Below are 23475 nucleotides of genomic sequence, written 5' to 3'. Positions count from 1 at the left end.
ATAAATTTTGGATATGTCATATCTTTCATATCAATTCATCTCTTCATATCACGGACATATCTCAGTAGGTTTTTATCAAGAATCACGCTCATAATTTATCGACTGTCAATTAAGAAAGCTATCAAGTGTGCATCAAAAGACATCGCTATATATCTGTATTCCTTCAAACATATGTTATAGCGTACTTAGTCTTGCATATGGTGGCTAAGAATTCATTCAACATCTCAAGCATATCTTCGGGGGCTAAGCTATCCAGCTTACATATTTATCCAACTGTGACTCTATCCAGCGTCAGTGTTTTAAAATGCGGGATGCAGCCAAAAGCAATGGGGGGGGGGATGTGACGATACGGCTTGATGTGGTCTGGATGCGAGTGCATCGCAACGATGCAGTCAATAAATATAAAAAAAGTCTAAAAAATCTAAAAAAATAGGTTAATGCATAGAAAACAATATGGAAGTGATATATGTGATAATAGGTATTTTAGTTTAATGATTAACTCCAAAAATATTAATTGTCGGAGATTCTGTATCCACTATCTCCTAATAGAAGCTAGAAACTCTAGCTTCATAAAACATTCAACAACCATAAGCACAAATTTGCAACCACAAACTTTAAAATTACAAAACAGTGATACTACAAACCAAAGGTCCATGTCTCCATGAAGATTAAGAGTTTTGACTGGATCATACATGCAAAAGGAGGAACAAGTCTTGAGCCATATTGCCCAATTGCTTGGACCATACATGCAAAACTATTGAGAGTTATAGTATTAAAAAAAATGTCGGCCATGTAAATCCACTTTGCAATCCACTTACATACCGACTTCTTATGTTCTTTCTTGTATCTATTTTCAATTGTAGTTTGTTTTGTTTCTTTCTTTCTCTCCTGAACCACAATTTCGGGGCTAGGGGTGAAAAAAACATCCATTGGCCCCTTAGAGAGAGGTGTTATTATTTCAAAACTACCACCAATATTTGTAACTCTCTCTTGAGATTCCGAGTACCCCTTTGCCTCGTTGCAACTTCAGATATATCATCATCATCATCATAATCATCAACATCATCATCAAATAATTGCATATCATCAAGTAATTCTTTTTTTTTCATTTTTTTCTATTCTTTTATCTTTTTTCAACTCTTTTATCTTTTTTCAATCTATCCATTTATTCTTTAATCTACTTTTTTATTTCATCGGTAGCTTGTGGGTATGCTCATACATGCCCAGAAATTCCGACTAAGTGTTCTTTTTGTCGAAAAATACCACCCATATAAGTATTTCCACAGAGCATGCAAATCACACAAAATCCAGTTTGGCATATTTTCAAGCTGGATCCTTATTACTAGAAGATTAGGAAGAAGACATTGCCCCAAAAATAAGTATTACTATACAAACAATAAAAAATTACCGGTTCTTGAAGAAGTGCTCGATTTCTTCACGGCCTTTGAAACCCCCGATTACTTGTCACAAATTCACCTAAACTTTCTCAAATCAACAACCAAAATCTTCAAATCAAGATCCAAATACCAAACAATCCCCAAATCCAAGATCTCAATGAAAAACAATTTCCGCATTTTTTTGCTCGATTTTATCCCAAAAAAGCCACAAAAGTGGTTGTAAATGCTCTTTTAGGGCGTTTAATACCTCCCAAACTATTTTCCCCAATTTTTTATGGTCAAAAAGACTATTTTTCTCATCCTTGAGGAGCACAATCGAAAATAACATCGCGGAACAATATGCGGCCAGATAAGCTATGCGGCTCTGATGCGCTCTGATGCAACGTCAAAGACTGTCCAGCGTTCGTCAAAGACTTGTGCATTCATATTGATATCTTCATCAAGCACCAGTTGAAATATACTTCGTCTTATATGACGACTAAAAGCATAACCAACCAAGACATATCTTTAAGGTCTTAAGGTTATCAAGCTTATCCGCCATTAAAGCATTTATCCGACATTCATTAGACCCTTGCCTTATAATCACCTGAATCTTTATCGAACATTCATCGAAATGTATCTAGCCTTGTATGTGACTAAACATACACCCAACAATAGGTCATTGAGTTCAATCAATGGGTGTTTTGGTTAGTGGAACTGTGTCTAGGAGCAGATATATGTTCATAAGCATTGTCAAGCAGAAAGAACAAAGAGCTACCAGAACATCTATAGGAAGAAATGGCCAAAAACATTCAATGGTAGTTGGAAACAACAGAAAGAGGAGTCAAGCAAGTTAGAACTTGAAAGGAGGTTTGAAAAACACTAGATGATGTTCAGAATAGACACAACACTCCAGATTAGAAAAGATGTTGCATGCATGGGCATTCCACTGTCCCATATAAATATAAGGAACTCATAAAGTTGACAACAATGAAAGTGCAATATATGGCATCCAACTAGCATAAACAGAACACAAGCAATAAGTTGAAATTCCTCAAAAGGATAAAAAAAAAATTCCCTATTGTCTAAAGGCTCTAAACCAACAAAAAATAAAAAAAGATCACTCCCAATATTGATGCAAATCACATCCGAGATGTTATTTTTTATTTATTTATTTTAGGAATTACTGAATGGGGGTTACAATGGAGTTTTATATATTACTGCAAGCAGGGTGTTCAATTTTTATTTATTAGGATTAACATAAATTTTTAGATTTTATTAGCAAGTTTCCTATCTTGTGGGGAACCTGTTTGGTGGGATTAGATCACGTGGGGCTCTTATGGGGGTCCTATTTTCATGGGAAATCATATCGGTTCCATAGCTTTAGGAAAAAAGGATGGGTTGGGCATTGGGTCTTTTCCTTTCTTCATTTCATTGTTCTCCCAACTTAAATGGGTTTTGTGGGTATGTGTGTGGTGAGAGATTAAAAGGGAAATCTTTCTTAAGTTATAGGATCTGCAAGAGAAATAATAAGAGGTACAATAAGAGAGAGATGGGCAATGTGGTAGTTGCGTGAGATAAGGGAGCCAAAAGCTTTAGAGAGAGAGTTAATTTTATGGTTTCTTTGCTTTATTATTGTTTTTTTTTAAGAGTTCTATTTCATTTTGTTTTATTTTATTTTATTCTATTTTTTTATTTTTGGTTTGTATATAAGGTGGAATTTTCCCCTTAGATGGAAGACATATATTTTTTTGTGGAGCTTTTTTATGAGAGTAGAAAGACTTACTTCTTCCTTTTGGCATTATTACAACTATATTTCTTTCTCTATAGTTGCTAGATTTTGCTTGCTTTAGGATCGAAAGAATACCAGATTTAATTTCACGGGCTTCTTTCACATTATATATAATGATTGATCTTAAAGATTTTTGAACAATAGCAATATGCAATGTACAGTGATATGCCATTTCTCAAATTTTATGGATGGGTCAGCTCATTAATGGATTTTGACAAGATCTAAAAAAAGTAATTTCCTTTCACAATGAGTAAATGAATAGCAACAAAAAATATGTCCACTTAATAACCTACTAAATCTTGATACTCATGGAGCTAAGACTCTGTCAGAATCTAATTGGTTTGTCTGTAACAAGGATATCTCCACCCACATACGACATACCGAGATATTGCAGATACCCTTAAATCATTGATCAATTTGAATCCGTGATGAATAGAAGCTATGCTGAGGAAAGATTGTGTGCCATCCTCAAATGATTCCTCAACACCCTGTCTTCTACTTACAAAGTCAATGTTTGCTATAGATGCAGCAACCGTTCCTGACATATTGTGATTTTTTAATTTAGGAACACTCAACAACGTAAATGCCAAAGGTAAACTATATATTTAAAAAAAAAAGGAAAGACAAGAAGTTCACTAACCTCCACTAAAGTATGCCTTCTTGAGCAACTTGGCAGCTTCTGCAATCATTTGTCACGTAACATTATTTTCGTAGTGACTAATCAATAAACTATTCTAGTGGCATTAGCAAAAGAAATCTTTCAATTGTATCAGAGCTACCAAAAAAAGGAAAAAAAAGGTTAATTTCCATATGACCAATCAGGATCATAAAAGCAAGGTATGAACTCCTCAATATTTTCTTTACGTCCAATACAATATAGATACTGAACAGAAAGGAAACATAAAAGCAAGTTATATAGTCCTTAATAATTTTTGACGTCCAATAAAAGCTGAACAGAAAGGAAATAATGGAGAATCATCCACTTCACTCCATAGATCTCAACAAGCAGTTGGCAATCTTCTCAGAGAAAATTTCTTGCAAAGAGTTATCTAGATAGATCATTACATGAAAAATGTCCATACCTGTTCGAACAAGGAGAGCACCAAGCCCAGTAGGATAGCCAAAAATCTAACAAGATATAATCAATATTAGTGCAAAGTCACAAATGTAAATCATGAGAAAATATTGAGAGAAACAAACATATGAAAAGGAAGTTGCTGAACGACACACCAAAAGGTGATTTGCACTTGGAGGTATTCTAAGGCAATACCTTGTAAAATGACAAAACAACGAAGTCAGCAGGAAATTTAGAAAGATCGGGAGGTTCTGTCGCACAACCTTTTGCAGCATCAATCAACACCATCCAGCATCCCCTGTTGAAATCCATGATTAGAAGGAAATGGAATAAGGTTCTTGATTTCTTGAGTACTTGGCTGGCCTACACAGCCAAGAATTTGTATTGCATTCTAGAGTGTAACACATCACCGGCAATTATGAGGCACTTCTAGAAAATTCTACCCACAAAGAAAATGCAATTGACAAACTGGTATGTGACCTCATGCTGGTAATCAAATACAGTGTTATGATGCAGGAAAAAAGAACAACTATTCCGTGCTACAGAACAATTTCCATGTGAGATCATGAAGTTGGGAACATGTCTAAAGCAAGAAGAAAAGCCATTAAAACTAGTAGTCAAAAAAATGCAGAGTTTAATATATTCAAGACCAAGAATGCAATAAATTTGGATTTCACAAGAGGATCGGTGCCTTTGAACTAAAAAGATAATGCGAATGTGAGCCTGACCACCAAAGCATCTTACATTAATCATACATTTGTAGAACAGTATCTCTAAAAATTTCCAATCAATTTCTGAAACTAATGATCTCTGAATTTCTCAGTGATTAATTTCCGAAATTGATTCTTGACATAATTATATTTCCTCAGTAGCTAAAAATAAAATATACTACTTCCAAGGAAAAAATAGTACAATGTGATGTTGATTCGGACTCTAGGTGATGGCAAAAAATGAGGCTATCCAGAAAATAAATTTCTGACATGTATTCTCACAAGAGGAATCCTGAATTTAAGTAAGCATTCAATTACAATAATTATTTCTCAAGAATCGCATAATGCTAGTTGCAAAGGTATATGTATGTATGTGTGTGTAAGAAAACACTAAAAAACACTCATGAGTGAACTTCTACAGTATTTTGCTCATGGACCATCCAAAGTTCATCAACCAGTCACGATTGTCTAATATTTTTGAATTTTAATAATTCTTTTACAAATCGGATTAACCTCAATTTCGTGGGTGTATTTTCCTTAGTGAGGAACACTTAAATAAAATATAAAAAATAATTCACATAATAAAAATGGCCAAATTGTTGGGTTTTTGGTGGCCATTAAACGCCTTGTGAGAGAATGCAATTAATTTTAATATAGTCGAACAAAGAACTCCAATGGGAGTATGGTCCAGAGGGATCGAGATTGGCAAATATTATTGCCGAGAATCAAACTAGGCTCGAGCTAGGCCAGTCAAGTTCCAAAAACCCTAAATACCTGGTCATAGAGCACAACCGATAAGGGTGAGCAAGGTTATCCCTTAATGAAGTCAGAGTTGCCAAGGGTAGTGAGTCAAGGGACTGTGTGACCCTTATGTGTGAGTGGTGGGCCTGTAGGGACGAGGGCCAAAGCTTTATCTGAAACCATCACACGGCATATACATATGAGAGCCATATCGGGAAGCAAATCACCATTTAGGGTAATACATGTCCATGTGCAAGAAATAACCCCATATGCACCATATACGTCGTGTGTACACAGGTTTGTGTGACCTTAGACTTATCTCTAGGAGAAAACCTGTAATCCATAGACTAGGATTATGTCCCTCACCTATTTGCTGACTTTGGTAGCGTAATCATGAACCCCTGTGATGGACTGTGGGCCATGGAAACTATTGAGTCAGTTTGAAAAAGTGGGTGTGGATTATAGTCTCTAGTAGAAGATGAAGTGCTTCAATAATTATGATATTCCTTAATATAGTTGGATCCAAATCCCATCAAATTAATTTAGAATTAATTAATTTGGCCTTAAATGATTTTTAGATTGATAAAACAAATTTTAGCAGTCTCTAGGTATTTTATTTTCCCAAAAATTGATTTATAAATAGTCAAAAACTGAATTTTCTGTAAAATAGATAGAAAAATAAAATAGCAATCATTTTCTAAAAATCATTTTTATTTTATAAATAGTAAAACACATGGGGGCACATTATGGCCCATAGGCCCCGCCATAAAATTGCATGTGGGAGGGGCCAATTGTGGCCTCATAAGAGGCACACCGCACTTAATGAAGCTTCTTTCCTATTTTGGGGCACACCAAATCAATCAATCAATTATTGAAACTTTAACAGAAAGTTTTGCAATAAAAGAGATTTGATTTTTCAAATAAAGAATGTGTAAGAAATTTATGGAAAAGAAGCAAAGAGAAATATATTTTCCATATTATGTATATTTGATGGGATTAGGTTAAGGAAACTGAATAATAAGCTTCTAGCACCGTCTTTTTTATCATGATGGTTAATCTAAGGATTGTAAAGCTGTGATCTCTCACCCCACAGGTCTCCTATGATCAATGGTCTGGATCTATTCTCCATAAAGATAGTTAAACCTAAAAAACCCTAACCATGAGTCTGAGTCTATAAATAGTCTCTATGGAGGGGTCCCAAATCTCTACACCTTTACCTAGCTCTCTCTCTCTCCCTCACAAGGTGGCACATAATCTAGGCTTCCCATACTTTGAAGATTTGAGATAGATCTTGACACCGTGTGCCATCGAAGGAGGAGACCCAAACTGCGGTGTATCAAGTCCAGTTAAGGTAATCTTCTGGCAGTTTATTTTTGTGTTATGCAATTTATGTTTCTTGCTCCCGACTAAGTCCATGTAATTTTTGGTTATTAAATAAAAAAATTTTATTTAATGGCTGCAAGTGAGAACCTCTTTGTTATTCATATATATTTATTTTCAGTTTATTTTATTATATTTGGACCTTTGTAAGTGTTCTAGCAGGTAGAAAAGAGAAAAATAAAAAATCGCGTATACCGTGTTAGTGCACCCTATTTAACTTTCATTGGTAGTAGAGCTTGGGTATTTGGCTGCCATTAGGTTGATTTATTTTTGTTATTTGGGCCTTTTATTTATTTGAGACAAGAACATATGGCTGCACGTAGTTTTATTGCCGAGATCTTAAAGACCGAAAGGTTCGATGGCACAAACTATGTCTCATGGAAGCACAAGATTGGCTATGTGCTCTATGAGGAAGGCTTGAGCGAAATACTTACTGAAACTCCTTCATCCCATCCTAGAGGCAATGCATCTCAGGCTACAAGAGATGCATAAGCCGAGTGGGAGCGCAAGGCATATCTTGCTCGTAGCCATGCATGACTCATACACGTCTTGAGTATGAGTCAATTAAAACTAAAGGGATACATGATCGGCTCTAGAAGTAGTATGTTGATCCTTTTCTTATGAGAAAATGCTTGGCCATGAAGAAATACAATGATCTGAAAATGGCCAAGGGTGGAAAAATGGCAGATCATGTGCACACCTTCAAGAAGCTTATTCGAGAAATGGATGCGATTGAGATCTGGCCTCCGAAACCCATGCAAGTGGTTCACTTGCTGAATATTGTCCCTACTTCTTGGGAGATATTCATATCTTCTCTTGTTGCCCGAGAGACTGCTCCTTGGCAAAGGAGCTCATCATCTTACTCAAGGCCGAGGAGGAGAGGTGGAACGCTCGCAGTGCACCGGCACCCAAAGATGCGATGCAAATTGTAAACTCTCAACCCTATTTAAACCAAATAAAGGGAGAGGGAAAATGAAAAATAGGAAGAGGGGAGAAGAAAAGAAAAAGGGAGAGAGAGAAAATTGGCCATATAGACAAGAGCTGTAGGTTCAGTAAGAACCCTGGGGGTAATAAAGAACTTACGTGTGTTGCATTCAAGACCTTGCTAGCCGACCCCAAGGGCGCATCTTGGTGCCTAGACTCCAGAGCTATGGCCCACAGATCAAACACCAAGGATGGCTTCCACAACTTCAAAACCGTAGGGCCAGGTGAGCAACTCATCTACATGGGAGGAAACCAAAGGACCGAGGTGTTGGCTATTGGTGACTTTGCACTAGAAATAAAGAATGGTAAGGTCATGGTACTAAAACAAACACTTTATGCTCCTGACATGAGGAAGTATTTGGTTTCGGTCCCAAGGATTACTAAGGCCAGGTTTATCACGACATTCTCTGGAAATAAGGTCATAGTGAAAAACCATAATGAGATTGTTATGACTGGTCCACACAAAGACGGTCTTTATTCCATTGAAATAAAAGAGGTGGTTGCTTATGTCTAGCCTTCCTCCAATGATGTTGATGCTTTCCTATGGCATATGCAATTATGGCACATAGGATTTAAGAGAACGGAAAGATTAAGAAAAGATGGAATTATGGAAAATTACAAAGGAGACTTATCAAAGATGTGTAAGTCATATGTGCAAGGAAAATTAATAAGGAAAAATTCTACCGGGAGCTTCTAGCATTCTAGAAATCATCACAATGACATTTGCAATCCTATGAATGTGGCTACCAAAATCCACAAGGGGTACTTCATCACATCGATTAATGACCCCTCGTGATATGGCTGTGGACACAAAATTCGAAGCCTTAGAGCGATTCAAAGAATATAAGCTGAGTAAGAGAACCAAACAAACTAGAAAATCAAAGTCCTAAGAATTGATAGGGGCAGTGAGTACTCCTCACATCTCTTTAGGGACCTGCGTGTAGAGCATGGTATTATTCACCAATGCCTCATACCTTATACACCGAAGCAAAATGGAATTGCCGAGAGACAGAATAGAACCTTGGTAGAAATGGTGAGAAATATGATGGAGTATGCAAAGCTCTCCTTGGATTTTTGGGGAGAAGTAGTATTGATAGCAGAATCTATCCTGAACCGTGCACCCACTAAGGTTGCCCCTCTTACTCATGAATAGGAAGACACATGTGGGCCATTGTAGTCCATGGGACCCACCATAAAATTGCATGTGGGAGGTGCATGGGGCCCACTTGTGGCCTCATGAGAGGCACACCCCACTTAATGGAGCTTCTTTCCTATTATGTGGCACACCAAATTAGCCACTCGATCAACTGAAACTTTAAGGGTAAATTTTGCAATAAAAGAGATTTGATTTTCAAATAAAGCATGTGTAAGAAATTTATGGAAAAGAAATAAAGAGAAATATATTTTCCATATTATGTATATTTGATGGGATTATGTAAAGAAAGCTGAAGGATAAGGTTCTAGCACCTTCCTTTTGATTATGATGGTTGATCTAAGGATTGTAAGGCTAAGATCTTTCACTCCACAGGTCTCTTATGATCAATGGTCTAGATCTACTCTCCATAAGGATAGCTAACCCTAGAAAACCCAAACCCTGAGTCTAAAGTCTATAAATAGTCTCTATTGGGGTTCCCAAATGTTTACACCTTACCTAGCTTTCTCTCTCTCCCCCTCACAAGGTGGCATGCCACCCTCTCTTTGATCTCTATCATCTCTCTTTAAACCTCTCTAAGAGTTCAAAATATTTTGTGGGCGCATGCCCCACATGCAAAAGCTTGAGCCTATTTTGTGTTCCACCTTGCTCTCTTATTGAAGGGTACATAGCCTAGGCTTCCCAACCTTCGAAGATCTGAGATAGACCTTGATCGCATGCGCCATCGGAGGAGGAGACCCGATGAGTCCATATAAATTTTGGTTAAATTGAATAAAATATTTTTATTTAGTGGCAGCAAGTGAGAACCACATATACCGATGAGTCCATGTAAATTTTGGTACATAGCCTCTTTTGTCATTCATATTTGTTTATTTTGAGTTTTTCTTATTGTATTTGGACCTTTGCAAGTGTTCTAGCTAATAGAAAAGAGAAAAGTTAGTTCACCCTGCCCAACTTTCACAAAATACCCTATGAATATTTCAGGAGTATTTTTATCATTTTATTTTTTACATTCTTTTTTGCGTGTGTGAGATGGTTGGCATGCCCCAAATGTCAAATTAATCAGATTTCTAGAAAAAAAATATTAAAATTTCACTTTGGATACCTTGGAAATCCCTAGAGGTGCTGAGGTGCCTAGGCACCTCACCTAGGCTAAGATGGGCTCCCCCAAGAAAAGAAAAAAAACATGGTTTTAAAATGTGGCCACATCGCTGCATCATGCGGTATGCGGTGGGCTCTGCATCAAGACTGACCGCATATGCGATTTTGACCTATGTGGCCACATATGCGCCGCATCGTAGCCACATCCTGCATCACACTGCATCCCCTTCAGCCGAAATTGTTTTCGATTTTGCCTCTCGAGGAGGGGCAAAATAGTCTTTTTGACCATCCAAAAATGGAGGAAACTGTTTTCGGGGGTATTAAACCCCTTAAACGATGATTTCCAGACACTTTTGTGGCTTTTTTTGCATCAAATCAAGGGAAAAAAAAAATTTGGCGGAAATTTATTTTTCATTCAAATTTATTTATTTTATGCATTAACCTATTTTTTTAGATTTTTTAATTTTTTTTTACATTTATTGACCTCATCGTCGTGATGCACCCGCATCTAGGCCGCATCGGCCCCCCCACCGCTTTTGGCTGCATCCCGCATTTTAAAACACTGAAAAAAACCCACTCCACCCCTAAATTTGTCTAGGCACTACCATCTGACTTTTACCACTACTGCTTCTATTGTTGTTGCTGCTACTGCCACTACTGCTCCTACAACACTTGTTATTGCTGCTACTGCTGATCTTTGCCACTAGTGCCTCTACTACTGCTCGTGCCCTTGTGCCGCTGTTACTACTACTACCACCACTCATGTTGTCAATGCTCCAGCTCCTAGTCCGGTGTTGCTGTTGCTGCTACTACTGCACTACCACTACTATTAGTACCACCACACTATGCTACTACTCCTACTCTCATTGCTGCTGCTACAACTGCAGGCTGCTACTCCTGTTCATACTGAGGAAATGAAGATTAAGGCTGCATCGCACCAGCCAGAGCCCCACCCCAAAAAGCTCAAACCAGGCTCGGGCCTCCTTTAAAAATATTTTAAAAACAGCATTGGAAAGAGGAGTAGGCCCCACCTCTCGCTTCTCTCCTCTTCCCCCCCGCCAAATATCCTCTCTCTCTCCCTCTCTCTCTCTCTCTCTCTCTAACCTCAGTCTCGTCCATGGCCGCTTGCTCAGGCGTGGCCTCTCCGCCATCCTCCACTCTAACCCTCCCAAAACCCTTGTCTTCATTCCCTCTCCCTCCAATGAAATCCTAACCGACTGGCCCGTCTCTCTCTCTCTAACCTAAGCCTCATCCATGGTCGCTTGCTCAGGCGCAGCCTCTCTACCATCCTCCACTCTAACCCTCCCAAAACCCTCTTCTGTATCCCCTCCTTTCCCACCTCTGAAACCCTAACTGACTGTCCTGCCTGTCAGAGATACTCTTGTCCTGCTGTGGATGGGAGAGTGTGATGATTTTCACAACAAATTACAAGGAGACATTGGACCCTACTCTCTTGAGGCCAGGGTGCATGGATCTGCATATTCATTTATAATACTGTGAAGGAAAAGCTGTTAAAGTTTTGGCAAGGAATTATTTAGGGGAGAGGTTCGAGAGATTGGTGGGGAGTGGGTGAGAGAGAGAGGCTGGTTTTTTGGGGGAGATTGGAGGGAGAAAGTTTGGGGAGAGAAAGGCCCATGGGTAATGGGTTGGAGATTGAAAGTTTAGAGAGAGAGAGGCTCACGGGGGGAGTAGACAGAGAAAGGGTGGGAGAGCAAGGTTGATGGAGGAGATTGATGGGATGTTAGAGAGAGTGAAGGTAACCTGATTTAGTAGAGGTTCTCAGGCTTTCAAGCCAGAGAGAGGGGGTGTATGTTATGTTTCATGTCACAGAGAGAGTTTCAGGCTTTTGGGCTATGTACGGCCTTGCCCAGCCCAACCCAGAAAAAATGGGCTCTTTTATGCCCCGGCCTGGATCTGGCCCGAAGCCCAAAACCAGCCCGAAGCCCCCGGGCCCAGCCCCAAATCCCGAGGCCAGGCCAGACCATTGACAGTCTTACTGATGATATAACTGCAACTGCTATGACTATTCCTACTGCCACTGCTACTACTGTTGCTGCCACTACTATTACTCCTGCCAGTGCTACTACTAACACCACTACTACTGCTACCAATGCTAGTACTGCTATTAATGCTAATTCCTGATATTGCTTCTGTTGCTATTACTACTAGTATTACTACTGTTGCTACTGCTGCTACAAGTGTTATCGGAATTGGAACGCCACCAAATGGGTGACGCATAAGAACAGGAAACGCATCTAGTCCAATCAAAACCAATCCGATCGTCAGTTGATGTAGTTAAACTGAAGTTTAGAACAATAAAGAAAAAAAGTAATCGTTTAAAAAACTGAAAATATAGTACAAAACAAGTTACCTAACTTTGTTTAACTAGTCCAATCAGCCTATCCGACCAGTCAAACAGTAGTTTTGACAAGATTTTTACCAAACCTATTTTACTTTGGACTAGACAGAAATGGTACTATCTAAAGTGTTACATGACATTGACACAAGTTCTAGTATCTATAAGTGTGAAGGTGTCAAGTACTTTGCCAAAAAGGCCGATAGAGCTAGACGCCTCCATACATCTATTATTGTATGAGTTATTATATTTCTACTATAAGGATATATATATATATATATATATATATATATATATATATATATATATATATATATATATATATTTATATATAAAATATTTTATAGGATTATATATATATATATATATATATATATATAATCCTATAAAATATTTTATATATAAATATATATATATATATATATAATATTTTCCTATTATACAACAAATGTAGTGGATAGAGAAGTGGTAGAACGATGGCAAGCTTGAATAATTTAAGTTCTACTCCCACTATGGGAGCCTAACGAAATTTTTTATATTTTTTTAGATACCAAGTGTCCACAAGTGTCAAGATGTGTCTAAATGTCGAAATATTTCAACAGGTGACACCAACCCAAGGCTTTATTGGGCTGAAACTGCCAATCGGTGGTCTAACTAGCAAGACCAACCAGTCTGGATCGGTCTTAACAACTACAATAGTTGTTGTTGTTGTTGTTGTTGTTGCTAATACTACTACTAATACTATTGTTGGTGTTCCTTCTGTTGCTGCTACTATTGCTGTTGTTGAAGTTGTTGTCTCACTACTACTACCACCACAAGGGGTGTCCAAAGGTGGAGTTTGAGCATGGCCAGACTTGCCGCAACCCTTGCCCAAAATGCTATAGGTTAGGGCCGAGACCAGAAAACTTAATTTCAGGCTGGCCTAGACCTGGCCCAAATTCATGACAACGAGGCCAGAGCCCGGCCTGCAAAGTAAAAAATGGACTAGAGCAAAAAATATTTAATATATGTAAAATAAAAACTTTTCGGCCTAGGCTGGTGCTGACCATCAAGTGCGGCCAGCAAATATTTTGGGCCTACCAAGCCTGGACGTAGACTGAAACAGTGCCCAAACCGCAAACCACCAGGGTGGCCCGAGCCCTTTAATTGCCCTACCAACCACCGCTACTACTATTACTTACTACCACTAATAATAATAATAACAATAATAATAATAATAATAATAATAATAATAATAATAACAACAACAATAATAATAAAAGAACAATAGTAATAATAATAATAAAAGAACAATAGTAATAGTAATAATACTCATAATAACAATACTAATAATAATAATAATAATAATAATAACAACAACAACAACTATAACAACAATAATAGTATGAGTAATAGTAATAGTAATAGTAATTCTGATAGTGATAGTAATAACAATAATAAGAATAAGAATAATAACCACGATGACAACAACAACAACAACAATACTACTACTACAACTACTTGCTTCATAAGATGCATGGATATATGAATATGTGTTTGTTCCATGTCTAGGACATTGGAAGCATGGTTCAATATTCAAAAACCTGACAACATAGCCATATATATGAAATCACATCTTTCTTCATAAACAATGGTAAGAAAAAAAAGTCCAAACGGAAGGTGTTCACAAGTAGTACCTGCCATAAGGCGAACCCTTGAAAAACGATTGAGTGTCCTCCTTAACATTTTTAACCAAGGAAAGATCAAATTTAATACCAGAGAAATTGCACTCGGAGGGAAAGGCAAATAAGTTATATAATGTCTCTGCGAACAGAAAAAAATGCACCAAAACATCCAATAGAAATTAGATAACATAGGCTAGTGACTACAAAGATGCAACAGAAGAAATACAGTGCCACTGTATTACCATTTGACATTTCTTTTGAAAGTTTGGGGTCTCGTCTTTGTGGGGGATGGAAATATTTACGAGTGGAATAGACATCAGCATCAGACTGCCCACCACACTCGTTGAGCTGTTCAATATCGACAGCAACAGCTTTGGATCCTTGATTTAGAGCATATCTGTAGATATTAAGGGCCAACATAGACAGTGACGATGCTGAGTTCAAAAGACAAATGTGAACTTAAGATTTTCATATGACAAGCTTGCATGACATGTAAATATTTCCCAACCGCACACCTTATTCATTTGTATTTTTCCCCTTTCATGATTAAAAAGATTTCGAAATAAAACTAAAAACCCAAATCCATTCAAGAAAAGCTCTCCTCTGGTTTTCAAATCAAACATCCTGATAAAGAGGATACTCACCTACGAACCAAATAAAATAATACATCAGATGCACCTTTTGCAGGGTAAATATGTCAAATGCACCATAGAAAACCTTTTAATACATATTCATCACTATCAGCCCTCAAATTCAATCTCTAGAATAGGACTCTGATTGCAGATGCACTTTCAGCCTCATGTCCAAAGTCATATGTTATTCATGTATATTGTATCTTGAATACAACTGTAGTCTTTTCTCATCATAGGAGAATAACAACCAGTGCCCTTGAGAGTTGAAAGAGTTGAAATTGTGAATTTCAAACATATTAGTTTCAAGGATATGATAAAGATGGTGCTGATAGCTCATTGTGGATGGGTAGATTAACTTCAAAGGTCACAGAAAATCTTAAAGTGAGGAAAGGGAAGCTGAAGTACAGAACAGTTAATTTTGGGAGAATAAGGAGGGATTGCCCATAGAGACAAGAGAGTTTTCAAAAGTTGAACCAATATTATTAAGACTGGACCAGAGGTCAGAAAAGTAGGGGCACCGTGGGGTCAGACTGTTTGACCGGACTGGTCCACCCTTCCGGTCAAACCGCTCAAATTTTTAAAATTAAAAATTCATAATATACAAACAAATTGGAAAAAATAGAAAAAAAAAAAGGGGACAAACGAATAAATAAGAAACACGAACAGGTTCAAAAAATATTAGGAACTGATGTTATAAAATGGATCTGAAAGAAATAAACAAAATATATATAAAAACATTGGTCAAAATTGGTCTAAACCAGCCAATTCGGTTCAGACTGGTTTTGACAGATTCAATGCCCACCGGTTTGGGACCCCTAAAACCGCTGGTTGGGGCACCAGGCCACCAGTTCCCAGTTTGAACGGGCTGCTCTGGTCCAGTCTTAATAACATTTGTTAGCACTAAAGATCTGGTGTCCCTGCCTCAAGAAGAGATAAAACATACAATTCACCTGAAGAATACCTACCAATGCAGTGACGCATGGATTGGTGGACCGCTATATGTGCTTGGTCCATGTGATGGCCATTTCTCATACGAGAAATAATTCAAAATCCAAGAAGTAAAATAGATGGATGATAGGCTGGCTAGCAAGGTGTAATTAGAAATATAGCATGACTTAGTGCATTGAGATTTGGGGTCCAATTTGTATCCTTTTTGTGCATAACAATCTTCCCATACACATACATTCCTAATTGACCAATGCTAAGTTTAAACTGTTTAGCAGACATAGAACCTAACTTCAAACATGTCAACAAAGTATAATATGAACCAAAAACAAACAATAGACAGAAAAGAATAATTAAATTAATTCAAGGGGTCTAATAGAATAGGTTTTATCATAAAAAAAATAGATCAATTTAAGGGGCTAATAGCTCACTCTCTGATTCCAAGGACACTGTTATGATTCTCCATCGTATACATGTAGGTGCTCTCTGTGCTCCAAGGGAAAGCCTCACCGACAAGTTTAAGGGCAGCTGTTGCACCAGAAGTGAATATACATTTGTAGTCCTTCGCTGATGCATTAAAATAGTCCAGGACCTGTGTAACGAAAATAGTGATCAACACACAAATGAGCAAAAACCTGACTTCAACAATAATCAATACACCTTGAACTACGTGCAAAGAAAATAGAACAGAAAACCTAGTAGATACAATACAGACTCAACTAGTAAAGAAATCAACAGCAATAATAACAATCAGGGTTCATGGACTCAGCTGAGTCCACTCAAACTCATCCTAGTAACTCGGCCACAGGCAAGTTTTACTGTCCAACTCGCCTTCTTAAAAAAATCAATAACTTTGTTAAAAAATCGCTAATATAAACTTAAAAATATGTTTCTATATAATTTGTGTGGTTTTTATGATGATTTGTAAACTTTTCTCATTATTTTCTCTAATTTTTTATTTTCCTTTTTATGTTTTCTGAAAATTTTGAAGGGAATTTATCAAAGTAGCTATCAGAGATCTACTTAGCACTTTACCCATGGAGTTTGATTTAATTTCAAGATGCCCATCAAATGATACGTGATCATGAGTTGGAGTAGCCGCACCGGTGGAAAATGTTAAATAGTGCATCTCTCATGGTATTTTTAATTAATTTCCCATATTTTCAAAGATAAATCAAAATTTCTAGTAATCCATCTATTATATATTTTTGTCAACTAGTATAGAGTTCTAATCAGTGTTTTAACAAGTGAACTGCCTAGCACCTGGCCGGCCGCTGCCTAGGTGATCCACAAGGCTTGGACGCATTGATATCCGCCTAATTTGGCCGCCTAGGCACCCACCTGAGCCCGCCTAGGCGGTCGAGAACCCACCTAGGCAGCCAAGAACCCACCTAGGCACCCACCTAGGCGGGCGGCCGCCTAGGGCCTGCAACCGGCCCAGGGGCGGGAATGCCCCTCGTTGAAGATATTTTTGGGCCATTTTTTAAATACGGTGCAAGATTATGTATTTTTGGGTCATTTTTTTAATACTAAATGTACAAAATTGTGGGTTTTACATTCATTTGAAATCTAAAATCCATTAGAACCTATTCTAGAGAGAGAAAAACCCAAAAAAAAAAAAAAAAAATTCTACCGAGCCACTTAGGTTCTGGGCGCCTGCCTAGGCGCTGGGCGGCCTGGACCCCCCGACCTCCTAGGTGCTGACTAGCGCTTTTTGAAACACTGGTTCTAATGATTCCTATTACTTATTTCAGTGTTCCCTGATTTTCTTTATTTTTAACAGTTTTTTTACATTTTATTTTTGGATTTTTGGATCTCTGTTGCACATGTGCAGGACTCGGCCAAGTCCACTACCGAGTTTCTCAGCTCGGGCCAGGGCCAAGTTACAGAAGCCTTATAACAATGGACAGAAAAGTAACTTCATGCACAGAAAAGTAACTTCATGCATTGTACAATATAAGCACAAAGTATTCTTGAATTTGCAAATGAAAGTACGATAGAATATAAGAAAGACATAATCCTGAATCTATAAATGAAAATGTAACAGACAAATGCTTGAGGTGTAAAAATTCAGGCATTTGCATCGAGATAGAAGTAAGGGTTACTTGTTGGCGTGCCGAATTGATACGCTCTGATGCAGCCAAACTGGAATCACTCTGGCTATCTGATAATCACCAAGTTAAGTTAAAAATTGAAAAACTGGTCCCAAAATAGTGAAGACTGGTGTTCAAATTGATACTGAAACAGCAAAATGTAATGTGATTACAATGAAGAAAGAGTTCAAGTTGAATATTTCTCAGAGAACAAATGACCAGAAAATTGGAAAAGTAAAGGATACGAGGATTTCCATAGACATTAAATTTCAGGTCATTGAAAATGGCTTCCATCTGCAACTCTGAGTATAGAGTAGCGCCAGTATGATCCAAGTACACAAGTCCTGTTTTAGAGAGAGAGAGAGAGAGAGAAATCATCAATAGCTGAATTCGGTTTAAAATAGAAAGAGAGAAAGAAAGAGAGAGAGACCATTCAATCTCTTGAATTCTAAAGCTCTGATCTCATCAATGCTTTTTGAGCCTTCTGGGTAACCATAATCCCTACCAAATTCCTTCAAAAACTCTGCCTTCTCATCATCCATTCTGCAAAAATTAATAAATAAATCCATAGAAATTACTTTTCCATGACCAAACAACACCATATAGTAATACGAAAAATTAACAAAATAAAGGAAGAAGAAGAAGGAATACCGTTCATTCTCGCTCATCATCTTCCTGAATATTGAAAAGCCAGAAATGAGGAAAATTGAAGAAAACCAAGAAGTAAAAAAATCCCCAAAAAAAATTAAACCTAACAATAAACCACAAAAAATAAAGATGAACACCAATTCTCTATATAGCGAACCCTAATTTAATAGCAAACCCTAAGTTTCAGGAGTTGGAATGGATGGTGCTCGAGTTTTATGCACTACTTTCAAAAATGGTGGGAGAGAAGGAAACAACTTTCAAAACACGTGGAGTTTAATATAATCCTGAGGACTATGTGATTGAAATAGTCTTTAAATCATACCCGTACACAGAGATAAAAAATGTATTGTTCGCGGTGATAACTTCACTACGAAGACCGACCTTTTTCGTGGTTGTAACTTGTTGGTAATATTTATTATGCCAAAAGATCATGTGCCCCCGCGGGTAAATGCTCGCTTGCGTAAACACCAAGCAGTATTTTGGCATTTTCAAGACCCAAAATTGAAGGTAATCTCCTAATCTTAACAACCAAATTCTGAAAAATTAAGGAGTAAATGTATTTTTTTTTTTTTTTTTAATATAGAAATTAAGCCAACATTGAATTTTAGATGATTATATCTTAGGTAATCAGGTCTTTTATAAACTCATGGTCCAACTTATTTTGAGAATCGTCAGATATTTAATTCTAAGACACATTCCAGGTAAGTGAAAAACCAAGTAGAGGTGGCAATGGGTCGGGCGGTCCAATCTGGTCCCGCCTTTTAAACCAAGGGCTTGGGCCATAAGATGTAGCATGCGGTGTTAAGGCCGGGCCAGGTAGAGGATCATGACAACCAACGAGGTTCAACTGACAAACTTTTTTTTTTTTTGTTTTTTTTAGAATATATTTGGCACGACCCAGCTCGGCCCGAGTAACAAGCTGGGGCAAAGACGTAAAGAGGAAGTAAGTGCAGACGATTGACGATGCTTCATGGGAATACATTTATGGTCAATTATTTATTGGATATTTTTTAAAAAAAATTAATCAATTAGTTATCAATTTATTCATTATTATAGTCTATCCCTAAAAAAAAAACTTTGACGATAATAAATTTATTAATTACTATCACATAGAGATGGGTCAAACTTACTTATTGAGTTGGTAAGCACTTACGTGGCTTGTGTATCATTTGAATGCAAGGAATCAAAGAACTGAGTCCTTCGCGCACCGTCATATAGGAAGCTGGGGAAAGGAAAAGCATGCCATACACCACCTGTGTACGGATTTAAGCTGCACCACGTGTATGATACAGGTTTAATATCTGCCTTCAATGGACGATAGAGATTGCACCACCTGTCATTATGATGTTGCTCTACCCATGTCAACCCATTCCCTCTTATGCATTTCTTTATACGTTCGTGATCCGGGAATTATGGAAGAACAAAAGCATGTGCTACAAAGGCAAAGTATATCAATATTCACATGATCACATGGGGTATGTAGTCATGGTGATCATCACCGTCCAACCAATGGGTCGGATGGTGATGGGAAACAGCAAGCCTCCGGCACAAGGCATGACTTGGATGTTGGGTCTTCCTTTCACCTTACTACTAGCCCACGTTTTGTAGCCAGCATAGTTAATATTGAAAGGCAATATATTGTGTTTAAAAAATCGGTGATCTGAATCGTAATTGCTTGAATCAAATAGGGCTTGCTTATACATAAGACTATTTGTGGATCAGAGTCAAGAACTGGGGTGATTGGTAAACGCGGCGATTAATCGGTTAAAATTAAGAATTCTCCAAATTTTTGAAAACCATGCAATTTTTTGGGTTGTATTATTGAAATCAATTTTGCCCCATCTTACATCCATTTTATCATCTTGATACTCGTTGATGTTGGGAGGTCAAAAAACAATATATTTATAGAATAAGTATATCATACATGATGTTGACATAGACGAGTGGCATGACAATAAAAGATAGAATTTGGAATCAATATATCCGAGGGAACTTAGTGGTGGCTCCAATAGGCGACAAGATGAGGGAAAGTACACTAGGTAGTCTGATTAATGTAGCGTCGACTTAAAACAACACCTATTAGGAAAAGCAATTTGGTTCGAGTGAATGCTCTAAAAAGCAAGGAGAATGACCAAAAGGATATGAATGGACGTAGTGAGAAGAGATATGATGATTTATAATTTGACTGAGGGTAATGACCTTTAATAGAGCGAAATGGCAGAACATGATTTATGTAACTGATCTTAAATAATCATGATAAAGCTTGAATGATGATGATGTATTTGATAATAAGGTTTCCTATTGAAAAAAAAGAATCTCAAGTTTATCTTTGTTAGTATTTTTACACTTGTGCGCATTTAAATAAACACAAGGTTTTATTGTAGTTTTCCTATGTTTCATATAGCATTAAGAGAGAAATGTGTGGGTTTTAGTCCCACATTGAAGAAGAGGGTGAAAAATGAGTAGTACATATATGTAATCATTCTCATGGTTTATATTTATTTATAAAACAATGGTGCTAGAGTAAAAGGGTGCTTGATGACGCACTTTGTATTTCATATGTTCACATTGGTGTTATAAGGTGCCCCTCGCACGCATGCGGGTTTAGGCTTGAGGCTCAGTCTAATTTTATATGACGCTACTCGCGCCTGCAAATGTACACGGAGGGGACGCAAGCATAATGCGTGTGAGATCCAACCTGTATAACACTAGCTAGGACCAAGTGGTGTGCATATTGCATCCAACGTTTATAACACTAGCGGTGTGCATATTGTGACAAAGGGGTGTGCATTTTGCATCCATCTGTTTGTAGATCTGACAGTTGATAACTGTTGGATGGTGTTTTTTGAACAATTACAAAACTCTGACCCATATATATTTTTATGTCTTATTTTTAAGAGCACTTTAGTATTTCAATTTTATATTTTTTTTACATATCGGATAAATCTCAAATTTCATCTGTCCATAATTCTCACTGTTACCCAACTGTAAAAAAATACTACTTAAATACGAGTAATGATCCTATAGGACCGTCCCTCACCCATGTATGTAGGACCCTAAAGGATCACCATTAAATTTAATACAGATCTCTATAAAAGTTATCACATGGGTGTGAGACTTGACGTTTTTAGATACCCGTGTCAAATTTAATGGTGATTCTTTGAGGTCCTACACACATAGGTGGGGGAAGATCCTATAGGATCATTTCTCATTGAATAAATATGAAGTTACCAAAATGTCTTATACAAATTTATTGTTATTATTCATTTTGGTCATTTATGTATTTAAGTTTTTTTTTTTTTTTTTTTTTTACAGCTGTAATATGGTGAGAAGTATAGACACCAAAAAATTGTGCTTAATTAGATTCATAGAAAAGAGATAAAATTGAAAAACTGATGTGCTCTTAAAAAATCGGGCATGAATGTAAAGTATAAAATATTGAGAATATTTTTGACATTTCAAAAAGTATAAAAAATATCTACCTAAATTTCCTAATTTACTTTTGATAACAAAAACACTATCATTATTTTCATGAAAAATAATCAATTCTGACCCTTTGCCAAATGCACAGGTACTTAGTATTTGCCAATACAAAGCCCCTTCTTGCACCAAGGTCTCTACTACATACACTAATGTTCTCAAGGATTGCATATTCCGAGCCCTCCTTTAGAATTAATAATAACCATTGGTTTATATTGAGGACTTTTTTTTTTATGAGCTTCTAAGCGAAGTGAGTTAGTATAGACACCAAAAAACATTTTATGGTTTTTTAATAAGAATTTCCCAGGTTATTATTTCTTTCATTGATTTTAAAGTTCATAAGTAAAAGGTTAGTAGCATAAATTATCCAACAATTTCCTTTTTTTATTATATATTTTTTTATTTCTTGACAAATTAATATAAGGATTTGTTTCTATAGTATTCCCCAAAGAATTATGTATTTATCTATATGGGCATTATTAATTTTTTGTTTAGCAATATGAATACTATTAGATAAACTACTTTTTTAGAAATTTAATTTCTACTTTTCTCAGTTAGGGATTCATGATTTTTAAAAGTTAATTGAAAAGAAGTTTTTACAATAATTTATATTATTTCTTTGATTTAACTTTTTTTAAATGTTAGAATAACCGGTCCAATGGCCGAAGTAAAAGCAAAACTTAAACAACCAGGTACCAAGTATCATACCTGAGTACTCACAAACCATTTTTTAATCAACTATTTTAGATATGAATAATCAACTCGCGTATGTAAGTTCCATAACTATTAGAGCTGCTGAAATCAATTCTACACTGCAAATCCTGAGTAAGGTGGAAGCTTATGAATACTCTCTCAAATTTTATAATAGGAGCAGTCCGAACTCAACTCTCTCACGCACAATTCTCTATCTCTTAGGGTTGGGTCTTTCCTTAGATATTAAATGGGATATTGATTGTACTCTCTCTCTCTCTCTCTCTCTCTCTCTCTCTCTCTCTCTCTCTCTCTCTCTCAATATGAGCTCTCATACCCTTTATCATATGTGTTGTTGTGTATAGAGACCTCCAACCCTCCCCTTTTTGTAATGAGAGAAAGGCCTCCCTCATTCATGTGGGAGTAACCTCCTCATGAATGGGTACCATTAGAATACATAGTGTATGTCATTCATGGGAGGGTAACCCCCTTATGAAGAGGTGCAACATCTCCCCAGCTTCCTCTTATGAAGTAACGTAAGGCATGAAGAGAATATATATTATGATTTAAGAACCCTCTTAAATGCTAAAACATAAATCCCAAAAGTTGGCTCCTATCAAGATCGTGTACTTATCCAGCTAGAAAAAAAAGAAGA

At 36.9% G+C, this 23475-nt stretch overlaps 1 protein-coding gene across 4 annotated transcripts in view; it reads right to left on the bottom strand.

Moving 5' to 3' along the window:
* Positions 1 to 19016, bottom strand: part of ABA3 (molybdenum cofactor sulfurase (LOS5) (ABA3)) — a 43966-nt gene extending 24950 nt beyond the window's left edge. For all 4 annotated transcript variants that reach the window (XR_016048944.1, XR_016048945.1, XM_006853309.4 and 1 more), the window contains exons 1-11: positions 18654 to 19016; positions 18433 to 18545; positions 18248 to 18346; positions 18015 to 18073; positions 16341 to 16501; positions 14575 to 14729; positions 14345 to 14471; positions 4439 to 4541; positions 4251 to 4296; positions 3809 to 3847; positions 3550 to 3706 (exon numbers count right to left, since the gene is read on the bottom strand). Coding sequence is in view for 2 of the 4 variants with exons in the window: in XM_006853309.4 (XP_006853371.2) it covers positions 3550 to 3706; positions 3809 to 3847; positions 4251 to 4296; positions 4439 to 4541; positions 14345 to 14471; positions 14575 to 14729; positions 16341 to 16501; positions 18015 to 18073; positions 18248 to 18346; positions 18433 to 18545; positions 18654 to 18673 (1079 nt within the window). In the remaining 2 variants the exon portion in view is untranslated. The remainder of the gene's footprint in view (positions 1 to 3549; positions 3707 to 3808; positions 3848 to 4250; positions 4297 to 4438; positions 4542 to 14344; positions 14472 to 14574; positions 14730 to 16340; positions 16502 to 18014; positions 18074 to 18247; positions 18347 to 18432; positions 18546 to 18653) is intronic.
* Positions 19017 to 23475: the final 4459 nt, after the last annotated feature.

This window comes from Amborella trichopoda, chromosome 2, assembly GCF_054954075.1.
Source record: "Amborella trichopoda isolate Santa Cruz 75 chromosome 2, AtrichopodaSantaCruz75HAP2 v2.0, whole genome shotgun sequence".
Classification (NCBI taxonomy): Eukaryota; Viridiplantae; Streptophyta; class Magnoliopsida; order Amborellales; family Amborellaceae; genus Amborella; species Amborella trichopoda.
The sequence above is the reverse complement of the archived record's forward strand: the minus strand, read 5'-3'. Positions and strand labels throughout refer to the sequence as shown.